The sequence below is a fragment of the Setaria italica genome, chromosome V, assembly GCF_000263155.2.
Source record: "Setaria italica strain Yugu1 chromosome V, Setaria_italica_v2.0, whole genome shotgun sequence".
NCBI classification, from domain to species: domain Eukaryota; kingdom Viridiplantae; phylum Streptophyta; class Magnoliopsida; order Poales; family Poaceae; genus Setaria; species Setaria italica.
In genome coordinates, this window is record NC_028454.1 from 5,489,858 (window position 1) to 5,506,130 (window position 16,273).

General features: G+C 53.1%; 3 protein-coding genes across 3 annotated transcripts; 1 reads left to right on the top strand and 2 right to left on the bottom strand.

Annotated features, from left to right (window-relative positions):
- The first annotated feature begins 1,058 nt into the window (after positions 1 to 1,058).
- LOC101780697 (expansin-A8) lies at positions 1,059 to 2,235 on the top strand. Its single transcript, XM_004967814.3, has 2 exons — positions 1,059 to 1,232; positions 1,341 to 2,235. The coding sequence occupies exons 1-2, from the start codon at positions 1,100 to 1,102 to the stop codon at positions 1,967 to 1,969; spliced, it is 762 nt and encodes a 253-aa protein (XP_004967871.1). The 5' UTR covers positions 1,059 to 1,099; the 3' UTR covers positions 1,970 to 2,235.
- Positions 2,236 to 3,220: 985 nt separating this feature from the next.
- LOC101781498 lies at positions 3,221 to 4,177 on the bottom strand. Its single transcript, XM_004967816.3, has one exon. It carries the CDS (start codon positions 4,072 to 4,074, stop codon positions 3,421 to 3,423), a length of 654 nt encoding a protein of 217 aa, XP_004967873.1. The 5' UTR covers positions 4,075 to 4,177; the 3' UTR covers positions 3,221 to 3,420.
- A 132-nt stretch (positions 4,178 to 4,309) lies between these two features.
- LOC101781099 (geranylgeranyl pyrophosphate synthase 7, chloroplastic) lies at positions 4,310 to 5,884 on the bottom strand. The gene has a single exon (XM_004967815.3). It carries the CDS (start codon positions 5,863 to 5,865, stop codon positions 4,663 to 4,665), a length of 1,203 nt encoding a protein of 400 aa, XP_004967872.1. The 5' UTR covers positions 5,866 to 5,884; the 3' UTR covers positions 4,310 to 4,662.
- Between the last annotated feature and the right edge of the window lie 10,389 nt (positions 5,885 to 16,273).

Here is a 16,273-nt window from a genome sequence, read left to right on the forward strand (position 1 = left end):
GCTTGGAGAACAAGTCGTCCATGGATGCACCCTTATGACCTGGAAGCCGTGTTATCCGCGGGTGCACATGCTCTGATCACGGCCTCACCTAACTGGCTACGATCAGAGCATGTAGAACACACCATGCATGGCGCGTGGGAAGGAATTTGTGGCGCCTGACCGGCGAATTTATTTGCCGACGGTTTCGGATGGTACTACCATCAGGTACGGCTCCTTAAATCATGCCACAACTTGATTCCATCCGGTGCTCGATCGGTCGTCGGCGTCCCACTGCAAAAGGTCAACCAGTTCACTTCACCGTGCCCTGAGATGTCCGATACGAACAGACAGTTCCTCTCTCGCTTTCGCTTTCACAAAGCGCACGAGCTTTTTTTTCCCCTTGCAGAGACAGATGGTAACAAACCTTTCCAGCGCAGTTCAAAGAAATGCGGTTTACGGACGCAAGAACTTTGGGTTGATTTCTTTTCTTTTTTTGAAAAACGTTGTCAGTACAAATTTCTGTAAGAAAATATAATTATAGGGTCCTGGAAATTTTGTCATTTTAGATTCATGCCCACTTGGCCGAGTTGGGTGTGCCTACGAGGGCACGGATACATGCATGCCCACTTGTATGACATGATCGTTTCCATCATCGCTGCAGTGTGTCTCGAATCAGGCCGCACGCGCTTGAATCAGGGTTGGGAGAACTGAGCGAGACGCGCACATGGCCATGGCCGCCGGCGTCGGCGATCACTAGTTCATCCAGCGGTGGCACGAATTTTGTTTTCGCTGCATGCAACAGCAAAGTGTTATCCAATCATGAACACCAACATGCAGGCGCGCGCAAAAGTCAATCCCGGCCAAACCATCCACGCGCTGGGCAGTCGCTTTCGAGCTCGCTGCAGAGTATGAACGGGGCCGGGCCTTGCCCCTCCCCGTCCGGTACTCGCCTGACCGGCCGGCTACTCGTCGTAGCAGCAGCGGTTGGTTGCTTGTGAAGTGGTCCTTGCAAGTGCCATCAAGAACCTGACACACTATTTATACGGCTCCTTGGTGGCCATTCCTGGGCACGAACACACTCAGCCGTACGGCACAAAACAAACACTGGCTAGCTACTGACATGCAGGCGAAGATGCTCGCGCTCCAGCTGGCCCTGTGCGCCTTCTTCCTCCTCGAAGGGTCGGCGGCGGCGGTTCAGTGGACGCCCGCCTTCGCCACGTTCTACGGCGGCAGCGACGCCTCCGGCACCATGGGTAAGCACACCCTGCTCGATCCATCCGCCATGCTCTTGCATTGAGTTATTCTACATCAGGTTATTACGAATGCTAACACCTCTGCTCCGCCCATCGATCGATCACCAGGCGGCGCGTGCGGGTACGACAACCTGTACAGCGCGGGGTACGGGACGCGGACGGCGGCGCTGAGCACGGCGCTGTTCAACAACGGCGCCATGTGCGGGGCGTGCTTCACCATCGCCTGCGACGCGCGTAAGTCCAGGTACTGCAAGCCGGGCACCTCCATCACCGTCACGGCCACCAACTTCTGCCCGCCCAACTGGGCGCTCTCCGGCGACTCCGGCGGCTGGTGCAACCCGCCGCGCCGCCACTTCGACATGTCGCAGCCGGCGTGGGAGACCATCGCCGTGTACCGCGCCGGGATCGTGCCGGTGAACTACCGCCGCGTGCCGTGCCGGAGGAGCGGCGGCGTCCGGTTCACCGTCAACGGGCACAGCTACTTCGAGCTGGTGACGGTGGCCAACGTCGGCGGCAGCGGCGTGGTGGCGCAGGCGTGGATCAAGGGGTCGCGGACGGACTGGATGCCCATGAGCCGGAACTGGGGCGCCAACTGGCAGAGCAACGCCTTCCTCAACGGGCAGAGCCTCTCGTTCCGGCTCAGGGCCGACGACGGCCGCGTCGTCACCGCCGTCGACGTCGCCCCCGCCGGGTGGTGGTTCGGCGGCACATACACGTCCAATGCGCAGTTCTACTGACGTCGATCGAGGACGGCGTGCGCGCGATCGCCGTGACTATTAATTCTTGTGATCTTCTTCATGTCTTTTTTTCCCCCTTGTTCTGTGTCGTGAAAATGTGTAGTATACCCAATGATTTACCAGGTAGTACCGTAGTAGGTCGACGTGGCATAGGATCAAACGCCGCCCACGCATGCTTATACGCCATATACGCAGGATGTACCATGTGATGTACTGTGAACCGTACATTTTTTATGAACGGCTCAGTGTCAGCCTTAATCTTCCAATTTCTTTCTGTGTAGCTGTAGAAATTTAGTAGAAAATTCTTCTTTTTTTCAATTACAAAGGCCCATCAACAATCCACATCTGCTGAGTAGGCCCAGGACGACGACCGCAGTGGCCGAGACGGAATCCGAGGCCTGTCCAATCTCTGGCCCAACTTCATGCCCCCCGGCCCTCGGGCCACTGTGGAACGTCACACGGGCGGGCCACACGCTGCTCCTCATTCGCGCGGCTCACGCCGTGCGTGACCCGGCTGCCGGCTGCCGGCGGCCAGAGGCACGTCCGATGCTGTGCCGAGGTGATCCCAAGAAAGTAGGATCACAGGTCAAGATTTCATTTTTCTCCATGCAAGGGAGCAATTTTGATCTCCAGCAAAATTTAAACTGGGGTTTCAAAACTTTGTTTGAAATTTGCTTTCAGTCTCCTCGTCCGCTTGCTAACTCAGCATGTTGTGTGCTGAAGAATAATGAAGCGCTGGCTGCTGAAGCTTCTTTGTCACGTCGTCAATCCGCTCCGCGGTCGTGAATCAAAGCACGCGTGCTTTTTTTCCTCAGCAAAGAAGAGAGATGCCCAGGAATCCGATACTCGAAGTGGAACCAGATGCATATCAAACACTATTTTAATTATGATACTACTCCGTACGAGTTTACCATCTCGCTGATCTCCATAGGTGTCCGTACATACACCAGCGGTGTTCTTCTCCGTGCCATGTTTTCACAAATTCATCATCTGCTGCATCGGAGAAATTTGGAAGATGCTAAATTTTCAGCTAAGAAGTACTACTACCTGACAAATTTGAGCGCTAGTATCGCTGAACCGCCGCGGGCTGTCTCGATCGTCAATGAAAACGATGACAAGAACCAGCCAACGAACCTGTGATGAAACCAAATTGGTGGGGAGGGCCGCCAGAGCACGGTCGATGAAGGTGATCAAAACTAGCAAGCCAACCACCCTACTTAACCATCAACCATCCTGCTTTTGTAGACGAAATTTAGTAGTAATTTTGTTTTTGAAACGGCATAGTAGTAATTTTGCAGCCAACGGCGAAGAACTCCAAACTCAGTGACTAGAAGTCTAGAACGCAGGAATCTCACAGGAACAGCTTGGGTTATCCAAAGCCAAAGGTAGCCGAGCAAATATTCGCGCGGTCCACAGGAACCCAATTGAACTGAATTGACCCGCATCATGACCTAGACCGCCACGTCGACGTCGTGCCACCTGGACCACCCGCCGAAGTAGCTGTTCCACACGCCCTCCGCCAGCCTGTCCACCCGCAGCGCCGCGACCTCCTCCTCCAGCTCGCCGTGCCCCAGCCGCTGCAGCACGCCGGCGGCGTCGACGGCGCCGCCCGCCACGCGGGGCGCCAGCGTGCCGGCGAAGACGACCTCCTCGCCGTCCTCGTCCACGCCGCGCCACGCCGACCTGCGCAGGAAGCACCCGACCTGGAGGCCGTCGCGGGCGCCGTACGCGCTCGCGTTGGCCTCGCCGATCACCTGCACCAGCCCGGCCTCGACCTTCCGTCGTCCCTCCCGGCCGCCCATGACCACGACGGCCTCCACGGCGCCGCCGTCCCCGCCCGCGGCGCCACGCTCCTCGGCGGCGAAGAGCCCCGCCGCCGCGAGGCAGAGGGAGGTGGACGCCAGCAGCGGCAGGAAGGAGGCCGCGGCGCGCGGGAACGCCGCGGCGAAGCAGAGGAGCGCGGCGAGGGCGGCCGCGAGCGCCGCGGACGTCGAGGCGCCCAGGGAGCGGTAGGAACCCCGCAGCTGCGACGCGGACGCGCGGAGCTTCGCGTGGACAGCACCGAGCAGAGCGTGGCAGGCTTTGGCGGCAGAACGAGCGGCCATGGCTGTGCCTGCTGCGAGCGAAGTGGGAGTTTGGAGTGATGAGCTGATTAGCCGCGGGCGTATAGTTGGGTTATGGAGGAGGAGGAGGAGAACATATTCGCGGAGCAGGAATGTGTCGGCTCGTGCTGGTAATCGCCTCCTAGCTTTTGGAAACGGAGGGTGGGAGTGGGCGATCGGCACTGGAAAAAGAATCTTTGTGCTCGTGTTTTGGCGCAATCGTTTACCACTCGTGACGGAACAACGAACTGCACTTCCAAAAGCTTTCAGCAGAAAGTTAACCTTTAGTCCAGACTCCAGAGGCCACTGCTCTGCTCCGTGGACAGGCCCGAAACCAACTCAAATTTGGGCTGGTAAGAAATGGGCTAAACCACAGTCCACCAGAAAGCCCATAAAGACTTTGGGCCCGTAACTCCTTTGGGCTGCACTAGAAAGCCCATAAATACTTTGGGCCCATAACTCCTTTGGGCTCCCGCGGAGGTATTATCGCTCCATCTGAGCTGCCCTCTCTCGCTTCAGCGAAGTCGGGGTCTCAAAAAAAAAAAAAGCTTCAGCGAAGTCGTCAATGAACACGTCATCACTTTCAGAGTTTCAGTGCTGCCTGTACGCCACGAACCGGGCGAGGTGCCGCAGCGGCGCGGCGCGCGCGGCGTCGAACCCGTCGAGCTCGGCCTCGGCCTTCGCGAGGAGCTCCCCAGCGTACGCGCGCGCCCCCTCCAGGCCCAACAGCCGCGGGTACGTGGCCTTGCCGGCGGCGGCGTCCTTGCCCGCCGTCTTCCCGAGCTGCTCCGACGTGCCCGTCACGTCCAGCACGTCGTCCACCACCTGGAGCAGGAGCCCCAAAAAGTGCGCGTACCGGCGGACGTGCTCCACCTCGGCGTCCCCGCCGCCCCCGACCACGGCGCCCGACGCCGCCGCGGCCTCCACGAGCCGCGCCGTCTTGTGCACGTGGATGTACTCCAGTGCGGCGAGTCCCACGGGCGCGGACCCCTCGCCCTCCATGTCGGCCACCTGCCCCGCGGCGACGCCGCCCACGCCCGCCGCGCTCCCGAGCTCCACGACGGCGCGGAGGGCGCGGTCGGCGGGGACGCCGGCGGCCGCGCACCCGCGAGCCACGTGCTCGAACGCCAGCGCCAGGAGCGCGTCTCCGGCGAGCAGCGCCGTGGGCTCGCCGAAGGCGACGTGGTTGGAGGGGCGGCCGCGGCGAAGCGCGTCGTTGTCCATGCACGGCATGTCGTCGTGGATGAGCGACGAGGTGTGGATCATCTCGACGGCGCAGGCCACCGGCGTTGCGGCGGCGGCGGGCCCGCCGACGAGCTCGCAGGCGGCGATGGCCAGCGCGGGGCGGAGGCGCTTGCCGCCGGCGAGGACGGAGTAGCGCATCGACTCGCTCAGGGACTCGGGGCACCGCAGGCCCTGCAGGGCGGCGTCCAGCGCGTCGTGCACGGCCTTGGCGGTGGCCGACAGGTAGCGCTCGAAGTCGAAGCTGCCGCTGCCAACATTTGCGACGTCGACGCTGGTGACTTTGGGGGCTGTAACTGTAGCAGCATGGGCGGCGGCGCACCGGACGACCGGAACGGATCGGCTGCGTCCAGGCGAGATCTGGGTAGTGGATCTCTGAGGAGCGTAGGGCTTGAAGCTTTGGGATGGTGCTCCATGCTGGACGAAGCAGGATGCCAACTTGTCCATGTACCCGTGAAGTGTCTCGGCCTCAGAGGAGGTGCCGAGGTGGAGACTAGAGAGTAGAGAGAGTGGAGGCACTGAGAGTTGGGACTTGGTCGGGCTTGCTACCATTTTCGGGGACGAGCACTTTAAATAGACAGGCAAGGCCAATACATCATTTTTAGAGCACGTTTGGTTACCATGGACTAAAGTTTAGTCCACCCATTTTAGCTAGGGGGTGTTTAGTTTCACGGACTAAAGTTTAGTCCCTGTTACATCGAATATTTAGATACTAATTAGGAGGACTAAACATTGAACTAATTATAAAACCAATTGCACAGATGGAGGCAAATCCGCGAGACGAATCTATTAAGCCTGATGAATCCATAATTTGACAATGTGATGCTACAGTAAATATGTGCTAATTATGAGTTAATTAGGCTAGATTTGTCTCGCGGACTAGCCTTCATCTGTGCAATTGGTTTTGTAATTAGTCTATGTTTAATACTCCTAATTACTATCTAAACATTCGATGTGACAGGAGCTAAACTTTAGTCCGTGGAACCAAACACTAGTCCCGGGTGGACTAAAGGGTTTAGTCCTCTAGTCCAATAGGGGTGGACTAAAGTAGACTAAAAGGCATTGGAGATACCCCTACCCCTCATTTATTGCCTCCCTCCTGTCCGGCCCCCTCCCGCCCGACCCCCGCCGCCATCGCCGTACCTGCTGCGGTGCCAGCGGTCACCACCAGGCAGCGTGTCACGCGAGGGCGGTGGGAGCAGCACGCGGTGACGGAAGGTCGGGTCGAGGACAAGGATGCGGGGGAGGATCTTCCTGTGGATCGGATCCGGGAGGAGGAGGACGAGGCTGCCCCCGGTCCTCCCCGCGCCTGAGGGGGAGGGGTGCCCAGGGGGTAGCTGTGGGCGTCGAAGCACGACTCGCCGATGACGTAGAGGTGGCGGCCGACGGTGAGAGCCGCGAAGTTGGTGAGGCTGTAGAGATGCGGGGAGCAGGTTAGTGGCGGGAGGGGCCACCAGGCGGTGGGGGCGGCGGGATCGAGCAGGATTGGCAAGGTGAGGAAGGGGTCAGTGGGGAAGAGGCAGAGGAGGTGCCGGTGAGGGAGGTGGAGGCTGCAGTGGAGCGGGAGCAGCGAGGCCGCGGATAGGAGCAGGCGCCACACGCGGGAGGTGGCGCGGAGGCAGGACTGGTCGGGAAAGTGAGCAGGTAGAGGATGACGGCCGTGACGTCGTCCGGGAACCCCGGGATCAGCGATGCTGCCACCACCGAACCCCTACGCAGAGCTAGGGTACTGGCGACGTGGCCGGCGCTGGAGGAGGACGAGGCCATTCCGGTCGGCCCTTGTCAGGATTGATGACTCGAGAAGGGGTAGCAGGTGCCAGAACTGGGGGTAGAAGGCGCACGTCAGAATAGGGGTAGCAGGCGCAAGCAGTAACAGGGGAGCAGGGGTAAAAACGACTTCGTTCAACTGCATTAATGAACTTTAGTCCATCGAACCAAATATGATAGGGTCTAAACTTTAGTCCATGGACTAAAGCAACCAAACACCTGTAAAAAAAATGAGCTAGGTAGGCAGGAAGTTTTTATTTTTAAAAGGCATGAGATAGACGGGAACACCTGACTAGCTCAAGTGCTCGCCGACCTTCGCGCTGCCTCAAGTGCTCGCCGACAAATTGTGCGCTTGGAAGTTTGGAACACAGTACGGTGATAGGATTCCGGCGGATCCAGCGCTACCTGACGGTGTAAGCAATGGGGCTAAAGGTGAGAAAAAAATTGCTAAGTCCCAACTAAACTTTTCATTAGCCTTCCAAGCTAATGGGAGCTAGTTTTAGACATGAATGATAAAAAGATCAAAATTACCCTTCTACTTGAGCCTTACTATTTTTTTTTCTCCTGCACCCACTAAGGACAGATGGACTTTTACTTATAAATGGCTGGCTCCAAAGAAGACAGCTAATTTTAGCCCACTAAAACTTAGACGTCTAAATTTAGTCAAGACTAATCTTTAATTTTAATCTATCCAAACAGGCTCTAGTCAACGTCTGCAATGGCTTGTCATTGATCCTGCTATGAGTGATGTCGACAAAGTAACTCGGTAGCACCGTTTCTTTTTTTTCTTTTGAAAGAAGGTAGGAGCACTGCCCATTCATTTAAGGACTCGGTAGCACTGTTGTAACAAAACACGTGAAACAAGAAACTCTGCGTGTTTTTACACGTTTTTGCGGGATGTTGCAATGTTAAGAGGTCACTGCAGTCGCTCCTCGTGTCGACATGTTTTTGCACATGGGTCAGGGTTAGCCATATTACCTCCTAATAATTTGCATTGAATCCATTTCTGCGACCTTAATACCTCGACACGGCACATGGCTCCCGCCATGGATGGAGTCTGGAGACCTAGGGGTGTTTGGATACGAGGTGTTAAACTTTAACAGTGTCACATCGGATGTTCGGATGCTAATTAGGAGAACTAAATATGAGCTAATTATAAAACTAATTGCAGAACCCTATGCTAATTTGCGAGATGAATCTATTAAGCCTAATTAATCCATCATTAGCAAATGGTTACTGTAGCATCACATTGTCAAATCATGGACTAATTAGGCTTAATAGATTCATTTCGCGAATTACACTCTATCTGTGCAATTAGTTCTGTAATTACCCTATATTTAATACTCCTAATTAGCATCCAAACATCCGATGTTGGTGGCTGTATCGACATCCGTGCAATTAGTTCTGTAATTTTAACACCCTATTACCAAGCAGTCCCCTAATGTTGGTGGCTGTACCGACACTGTTCGATGTGCTTCCCGTAGCGACTGGCGAGAGATTTGGGTCCGTTCATTCATCGGGGAAACGGATTTGGTAGCAGCCGCGCGCGCTGGATCGTACACAGCTGCCGGTTTGTCGTTGGATCTCTGACGGATGATGGTGACCTAGTAACTTGGCGCGCGGCACTGCTGCGGCCGTCTGACTGACAGCAGTGTTTTTGGCCATGCGTTGCCCAGCAGGTTTTGTTCCGTGAATAATTGGGCAGAAAGCACGTGAGCTAACAGCCCCTCTGTGCGTTTGTGGGTGTGTTTCTCGCACGCTCAAAGATGCTGAAAGCCTGAAACCGTTTCTTGTCTCCAAGCAAGCCTGAAGAATATTCAGAGCAACCGGATCAAATTGTAACGATTGGAGGAGTCTTTGCCAAGCACTTTTTTCCGGTGCGCTGAAATTACTAAGGGCGCGTTTGGTTGGTCGCACGAGGCTCGTTCAGCTCCAGCGATGCATGTTGCCGTTGATTGGTTGCCTGCATGTTGGCCAGAGCCTGGCTCGGCGCATGCAAAAGGCACCGGTGAGCCTAGCTCCCGGGAAACGAAAATGAAATCCGGTTCTCGCCGGCCAGGCTCGCTGGATGCAGGCAACTGCTAGCTAATCATGATATTTAATAGGTGATTAGTATATATTAAGTGAGATTAGTGTTTTTTTAAAAGTGATTAAGATTTAATGAGGTAAAGTAAGATCTATTAAAATATTTTACACAATATAAATATCATAATGATACTTGATTGTAGTATTTTATCTCATGCAATATATTCTCGTGCGAGCAACCAAACAACTTCTATTCACGACCTGATCAGATTAATGCGTGCAACAAAATAAACTCATGTTGCATTCGTTGAACCTGGCTAGCGGGAGCATAGCTCCCAGGTACAAGGCAGGCTAGCCTCAGCAACGTACCAAACGCGCCCTCGGCTCGATGCGCATTTTTTGTTTCGACCCGCCTGGGCTCGGTCCGGCCTTATTGTACTGTGTCTGAACGTTGGGGGTCAGTGGGACACACACTGACACACACACGCTAGCCTGCCTAGCCATTAGCCAAAGTGGACAGCTCACCTGACGCATGAGAACATGAACATGAGATTTCATTAGGAACATAACATGAGATTGATTAGTATTGTTAATGGTCTTTTGAAAAAAGATTAGTGTTATTACTTGCCTAGTATGTTTCTGAGCTAGCGCTAGACGTGTGTCGCTTGCGATATCGACAAGATAGATAAGAAGGAACGTCGTTGGAATTATTCAGTACAAGTCTGTGTCACGTGGAACATGTGTCAGGCCACGCTGAAACATCACCGCGCTGGGTGCGCGTGCACGAAATGACGAAACCCCTCCGTTTTCGTGTGGGAAGGCCGGCGTGCGTTTTGTTACTAGGTCACTGTACTGAAAAAGGCCAAAAGGAAAAATGTACTGATGCGCGCAGATCTGTCGTACGTGTACTGTGTATGTGTTTTGAGGTTTGTTTTCTTTTCTTAATTTTTGCGTGAGACCTGCCCCTATTTCTTCAAATGCAAGGGAACAAATGAAGGCGCAGTTGAGAGCTGCTTTTGAATTTCAAAATGCGTTTCACAGTTCACACCACCACGGCAAGAGCCTGCAGGACAGCAGGAGAATTATTGGCTCATCAGCTATGAGAGGAGGATGGGACAAGATGGTCAGAATTATTGGCACCCCTCACCCCTGCAGAGCCAACACATCAGATGGTGTTCTGAAAAGGGTTCTGTAAGCTGGGCAAGTGAGGATAACGATGGGTCGATAGCCACAGGTTAGATCGGTGAGTGAGGTGACTTCCGGATGTGTAATGGTATTCATCTGCGTGTATTCAACTGCTCCAACCAGGCATGTATTCATCTGCATGTCTTCTTAGTGGTGAGTGGTGAGTGCAGGTAGCACTTGCATGCGTGAGTGTGTGCGTTTCTATTACTTGTAATAATGATCCTGGGTCAGTTAGTGACCCTATGAACTCCTCTGTGCGTTCTATATAGAGAGAAGCCAGAACCTGTTTGAAAGTAGCACGCATATTTGAGAGTCCAAATAAAGAAGCATCATCTACATATTCGTTGTCTTGTTCACATATTTGGGTATGCATTCCTGGGTATTTTCCAACAAGGGCATATACGGTTCTTATTAGTAAGCATGATGCCTGATACACATATGGCCCGCTTCCCACAGGTTCAGCTTGGAAGAAAATGCTGAAACCAAAATCGAACATTCATTTCTCCCCAACTTTGAACCCACTATAGTATTGCTTTAATTTTAGTAAAGAAGCCAAATTGCTCACCATTTTTACTGAAAGTAGCTGACTCTGACTTCTGTTTCCTTAGTTTGTTTTTTGGCACCCTTTTGCAGCAATCACCGTGCGTAAAGCCGTTGGGCACTATACTAAAAAGCACGAGTATTCTAAAGCACTATATCTGTATATATGGATGCTAAATGAACATGCTAGGATGGACATATGGTGAAACGTTTGGACATACCTGCCAGTTGATGAAGTTCGTGAGCACTGTCGGCAGTCATGCTCCTTTCAGACAATGCAGCACCATGCAAGAAGGTTCAACAAAGTTTAAGTTTTTGAAACGAACTGGCAGAAGAGCTGTCGATTATATTAAAAAGAAGAAGTTCTAGACTGGAAAAGTACAAAGCACAAAAATGTGAAAAATGAAGACAGCTATTAATTACACTTTAGAGAGTATAATGTATTAACAACGCGCCAGAAGAGCGGAGAGATGCTTTGCCCTACCATGGTCCACATAGCGGCCTCGTCTTTAAGTTTTGTAAAGAGCATGTTGATTGTAGATTCCTTGTGATTAAAAATTCTCGCATTCCTCTCTCTCCACACTATCCGTGAGGTGAGCATGATGATAGAACTCATGCCTTGTCTTGAGCAGCAACTTGCTGCAGCCCTCGCTATCCACCATGGATGTAATGTGTCCGCGTGCTCCCACTCCCTCAGGTGAATTGCTGGGGTAGATACCCAGTCTGCCACCATGGCCTAGAGCCTTTGGGTGAACCTGCATTCGACGAGCAAATGCATGGCCAACTTATGCGTGTTACGGCATAGTGGGCAGTTGATTTGATTTGGCTAGCCCCGCTCCTGTAATCTATCTGCCGTCCAAAGGTGGTTTTGAATTGCGAGTCAGGAAAAAATCTTGCAGCTTCAGGCACCCATACCTTCCAAATTAGCACATCAAAATTGGTCGACGTCGAGCCATGAGCCATGAACTAGGCGTTGTAAGCTGATTTGGACGAGTAGGTGCCGTCGGGACTGAATTTCCATCTGATCTCATCCTGCACACTGGGTCGTAGCACCAGTTGTTGAACAACTCTCCATAGGAGGACGAACTCCTGAAAAATGTTGCACGGAGAAGCTACTGTACTGTAGGCTGATGTCCCTAATCTAGTTTCTGTTATATAAAGCTTCCCGTAGGCTCCGATTCTTTCTCCTTGAGACCAAGTAAATGCGCGGCATCATGTCCCTTGGGCGTTGTCCCTGCGCCTAGCCACTGTGCCAGAAGGAAGTCTTTGCACCATCGCCTATGTCGATAGTTGTGCATGCGACAAAGAGCTTTTTATCCGTGTTATTGCAGGGAACTTCGGATCCTACCCAAAGCTTGTCCTCCGCTTTCCACTCTTGCCATAACCATCTGAGCCTTAACCCTCTTGCGAACTTTGTGATGTTGAGGATGCCCACACCCCCGAGCCTAGTCGGCCTGGCGGACCGCACCCAATTTAATTTGCATTTGTCACCACTTCAAACCGTCGCCCCTGCCTAGAAAATTTTCTTCATTTGGAGTCAATGTCCTCCATCAATTCTTTGGGAGCTTCTAGCGCTGGCCTGCGAGGTTAGGACCGATTTCGTAAGTTCTAAACGCGCCGCCAGGGTCATGTTCCTTGCATTCCAAAAGCTTGCCAATCGCCTTGTCAACAACATGCTGGAAATCGACTCGCTTTAATCTTCTCATTGTAAGTGGAAGCCCCAGGTACCGAACAGGGAAATAAGCTCTTGCCACCGGAAGGTCCCCAATAATGCCTGTCAAATTCACACCCTCGCATCTGATTGGCACCACACTTGATTTCTCAAAGTTGGTTTTCAAACCCGACGCTTCTCCAAATCTGGTCAGAAGATCAACTAGCACAGTAATATCCTCTCTGATCGGGTTTAAAAAGATAGTGGTGTAGTTGGCGTACATGGAGGTTCGGAAATTCAAGGACCTGCCCCTCAGCTTGCTAATGAAACCTTGCTCGGTGGCTAGCTCTAGGAGGTGCATGCAGTGGCTCAATTGCAATAACGAAGAGGAGCGATGATAAGGTGTCTCCTTGCTGTAGACCTCGTTGGTGGCGAATGGGGCTGTTCGGGATCCCATTCAGAAGCACATGGGAAGATGAGGTATGAAACAACGAGGCCATCCAATCTCTCCAACGGGTGGGGAAGCCTAGACGCTCTAGCAGAGATAGCAAATAATCCCACTGGATAGAGTCGAATGCTTTGGCAATATCTAGTTTGAGAAAGAGAGTCGGTATTCTTAGATGGTGGAAGCGTCTCGCCATGTTGCGAACTGTCAAGAAATTATCATGGATGCTCCTTTTCTTTATGAATGCCGATTGTGATTTTCAGGTGATGTCTTTCATGTGAGGAGCTAGGCTCATGGCAAGAACCTTGGTAATGATCTTGAGGAAAGAATGAATTAACTTATCGGCCGAAAGTCACTAACTGATTCGGCTCCTTCCTTTTTCGGCAGTAACACAATGTTCGCTGTGTTGATTAAGAGCAGGCTCATGCATCGTAGGTTGTGGAACACGTTCACGACCTTAGTGAAGTGGCCCTTTAGTATCTCCCAACAGGACTTGAAAAAATACCCCTATGAACTTGTCAGGTCTAGGCGCCTTGTCAGAGGGTAGCTCATCTATTGCTCGTTTAATTTCTGTTTGGTGAAAGACTTGTCAGGAGCATGGAGTTCTTGTCTGGGAAGATTCATGCTTTCCCAATTGATGTCCTGCGTCCGCTCTCCTAGCGAGCTCATCATTCTAACAAAGTGATCTTGGACTAGTTTGACTTTCTCCTCGAACTAGGATTCTATACTCCTTGCAGCTGTGATAGCATCTATCCTGTACATCCATTTAGGAATCTGTTCAGCCTTGAGATCTCCAACATGTAGCCAATGCTCTAAATTATGGTAGTGATTGGTAGGCTGCACTAGTTCCTAGCTAGGCTAACTCTAACCTAGGCCTATTTTAACCAGGCTAAATCAATGCAAATTGCTCGTGTTTGGTTGGGTGGCTAAAGATAGCTTTGTTTGTTATGCTCATGTTTGGTTTGCTGCACAATATGATAAGATTACCCTGTATTTCATATAGACGAAGTTACCACCCATCATCACTCCCCCTTCTCTCATCTTCCCCAATCCGTCCCCTCTTCACCTCGACATGGCCCTCCTATCTGGCATGGACTCATTGTGCCAGACGAGCATCACAGGTGCGCAGCAGCAGCAGCAATTTCCCAATCGGGCACCGTAGCGTCAGTCTCGCTTGCCTTCTTGCCCTCACCTCCCCGTCGCTCATTGCTGCATCGAACCTCGGGAGGAGAGGGATTTCCAGAACTCCTCGACGACCATGCAGTCCTCGAGATTGAGGGGACACTGTCTCCTTCAGTCGCGGCATCGTGGAAGCAGCACAGGGCAGCTGCTCTTCTATCAATTGCACTAGCAGCGTCAGCATCTGACGTGGAACCGCCACTACTCGTGGCCTCATCGGCCTCGAAGTGGGTGTGGCTGTTCGAGATGAACCTCGACTGCGCTGGCTTCGAGGAGAGAGGTGGCGGGAGGATGGCGCCGTCCATGACGCAGACGACCCTGCTGCTATAGTTTCCATCGCCGCCATCATCGTCCTCCTCCTCCTTTGGGAAAGTGAGGTGGTGGGGTGGGAGGTAGGGACGGGGGAGGCCGGCAGCGATGGACTCGGCGTGGAGGCGGCGATGGGGAGGGCAGAGGAGGTGCGGTGGGGATGGGAGGTGATTGGATGCATAGCACATAGCTAAATGAAGCCAAGCTCCGTGGATGTGATCGCCCCTCACGTTTCCAGCTAACCAGGCCAAGAGGACCATGATGCATAAGTTGGGCCTGGCTAGGGGGCTTATGCAGCCAACCAAACATGCCTAAATTGCATAAACAAAGCCTAGTTAGGACTTATATAGCCTACCAATCACTACCTATGTTCCATCAAGTATTGTATACAACAGGGACCATGTACGTATATAGATAGCAATACATGATAAGAATGATTCGAAATAATTTGAATAGGCATACTCTCTATCTCTCTCCCCTACCCTCCTACCGTCTCTCTCCCTTCCGGCTAGATCTAGCGGCGGCGTGGCTGGCTGCGCATGGCCTCAACGCATGACGGTGGCAGCAGCGCTAGGCCGCAGGAGGTGGGACGATGTTGCACAAGGTCGAAATACGAGCAGGCCCGACCGAGTCGGGGAAAGGCAGTGAATGTGCCATGCGGTTAGAATGTGCTCAAGCCTCATTTAACTTGGTCTTGAATCTTCAATTTTGAATTTTATATGGAAGTGCGATGAAAATCGCACTCCATATGGAGTAGCTCCCGAGCCTTAGGTTGAATCGAAGAATCAGGCTAAGGGTCAATCTTGTAATTTCACATCTATTTTCCTTAAGAACCCAAAGAAAAAACTTTTTAGCCGATGGGCACGTGGCCCAAGATGGCAACGGGCACAGATTACCCGCATGCCCGTGGGTAAAAACCCGTTAGGGTGAGGATATGGGTACCATTTTGTATCCACGGGTACGGGTGCGGGTTTTATTTTATACCCGCGGGTAAAAAATTTGCGGGTATGAAAATACACTACCCGTGCCCGCATACCCGCAATCCGCATGACATGTGGGCCTGACCGCTGCTAGGGATCCTCAATCCTTAATTCCTTATCCTCCTGACCTCCTCACCTCCTGACCCCACGTTCACCCCGCCCGCCCCAGGCCCCCAGTCCAAACTCCAATCCCCCGAGGCCCCGAGGCCCCGACCGGCGGCAACCTGCTACTGCTGTCCCGCTCGCCGCCGGCCGCAGGCGCCAGGAGCAGGTCGCCCGAGTCGAGTTCCGGCCGCCGCCCGCCCTCCCGACTCCCGGCCGCCGCTCGTCCGGCCGCCGCCCGCCCTCCGAGTCCCGGCCGCCGCCCGCCCGGCCGCCGCCCGCCCGGCCGCCGCCCGCCCTCCCGGATCTCGGCCGCCGCCCGCCCGGCCGCCGCCCGCCCTCCCGGATCTCGGCCGCCGGCCGCCGCCCGGCCGCCGCCCGCCCTCCTCGGCGCCAGCCCCCCAGGTGGCCAGGTCAGTCACTTTCCTCTCTCTTTTTCTTCAATCTCTATTCAGTAGAATTATAGATCCATGAACTAGTTTTTTTGGTGATTTTTTTCAGTGGTGTTCAATAGATAAAATGAATGAATTGCTTTCGAATTGTTTGATAAATCATCATGTTTTTATGAGAGAAGTTTGATAAATCATCATGTTTATATGAATTGCTACTGCCTAGTCTATTGGAGTAACAAATCAAGTGATAATTTAATACCTACTATGATGTGCAGCTACAATGTCGACCCCTGGTAGCTCCCAAGTGCAAACCTCCCATGCAACTGCTGCAGTTGGTACTGAGGAGGACAAAGCTGTGGATGTTATGAATGTATCAGAGGGGGAG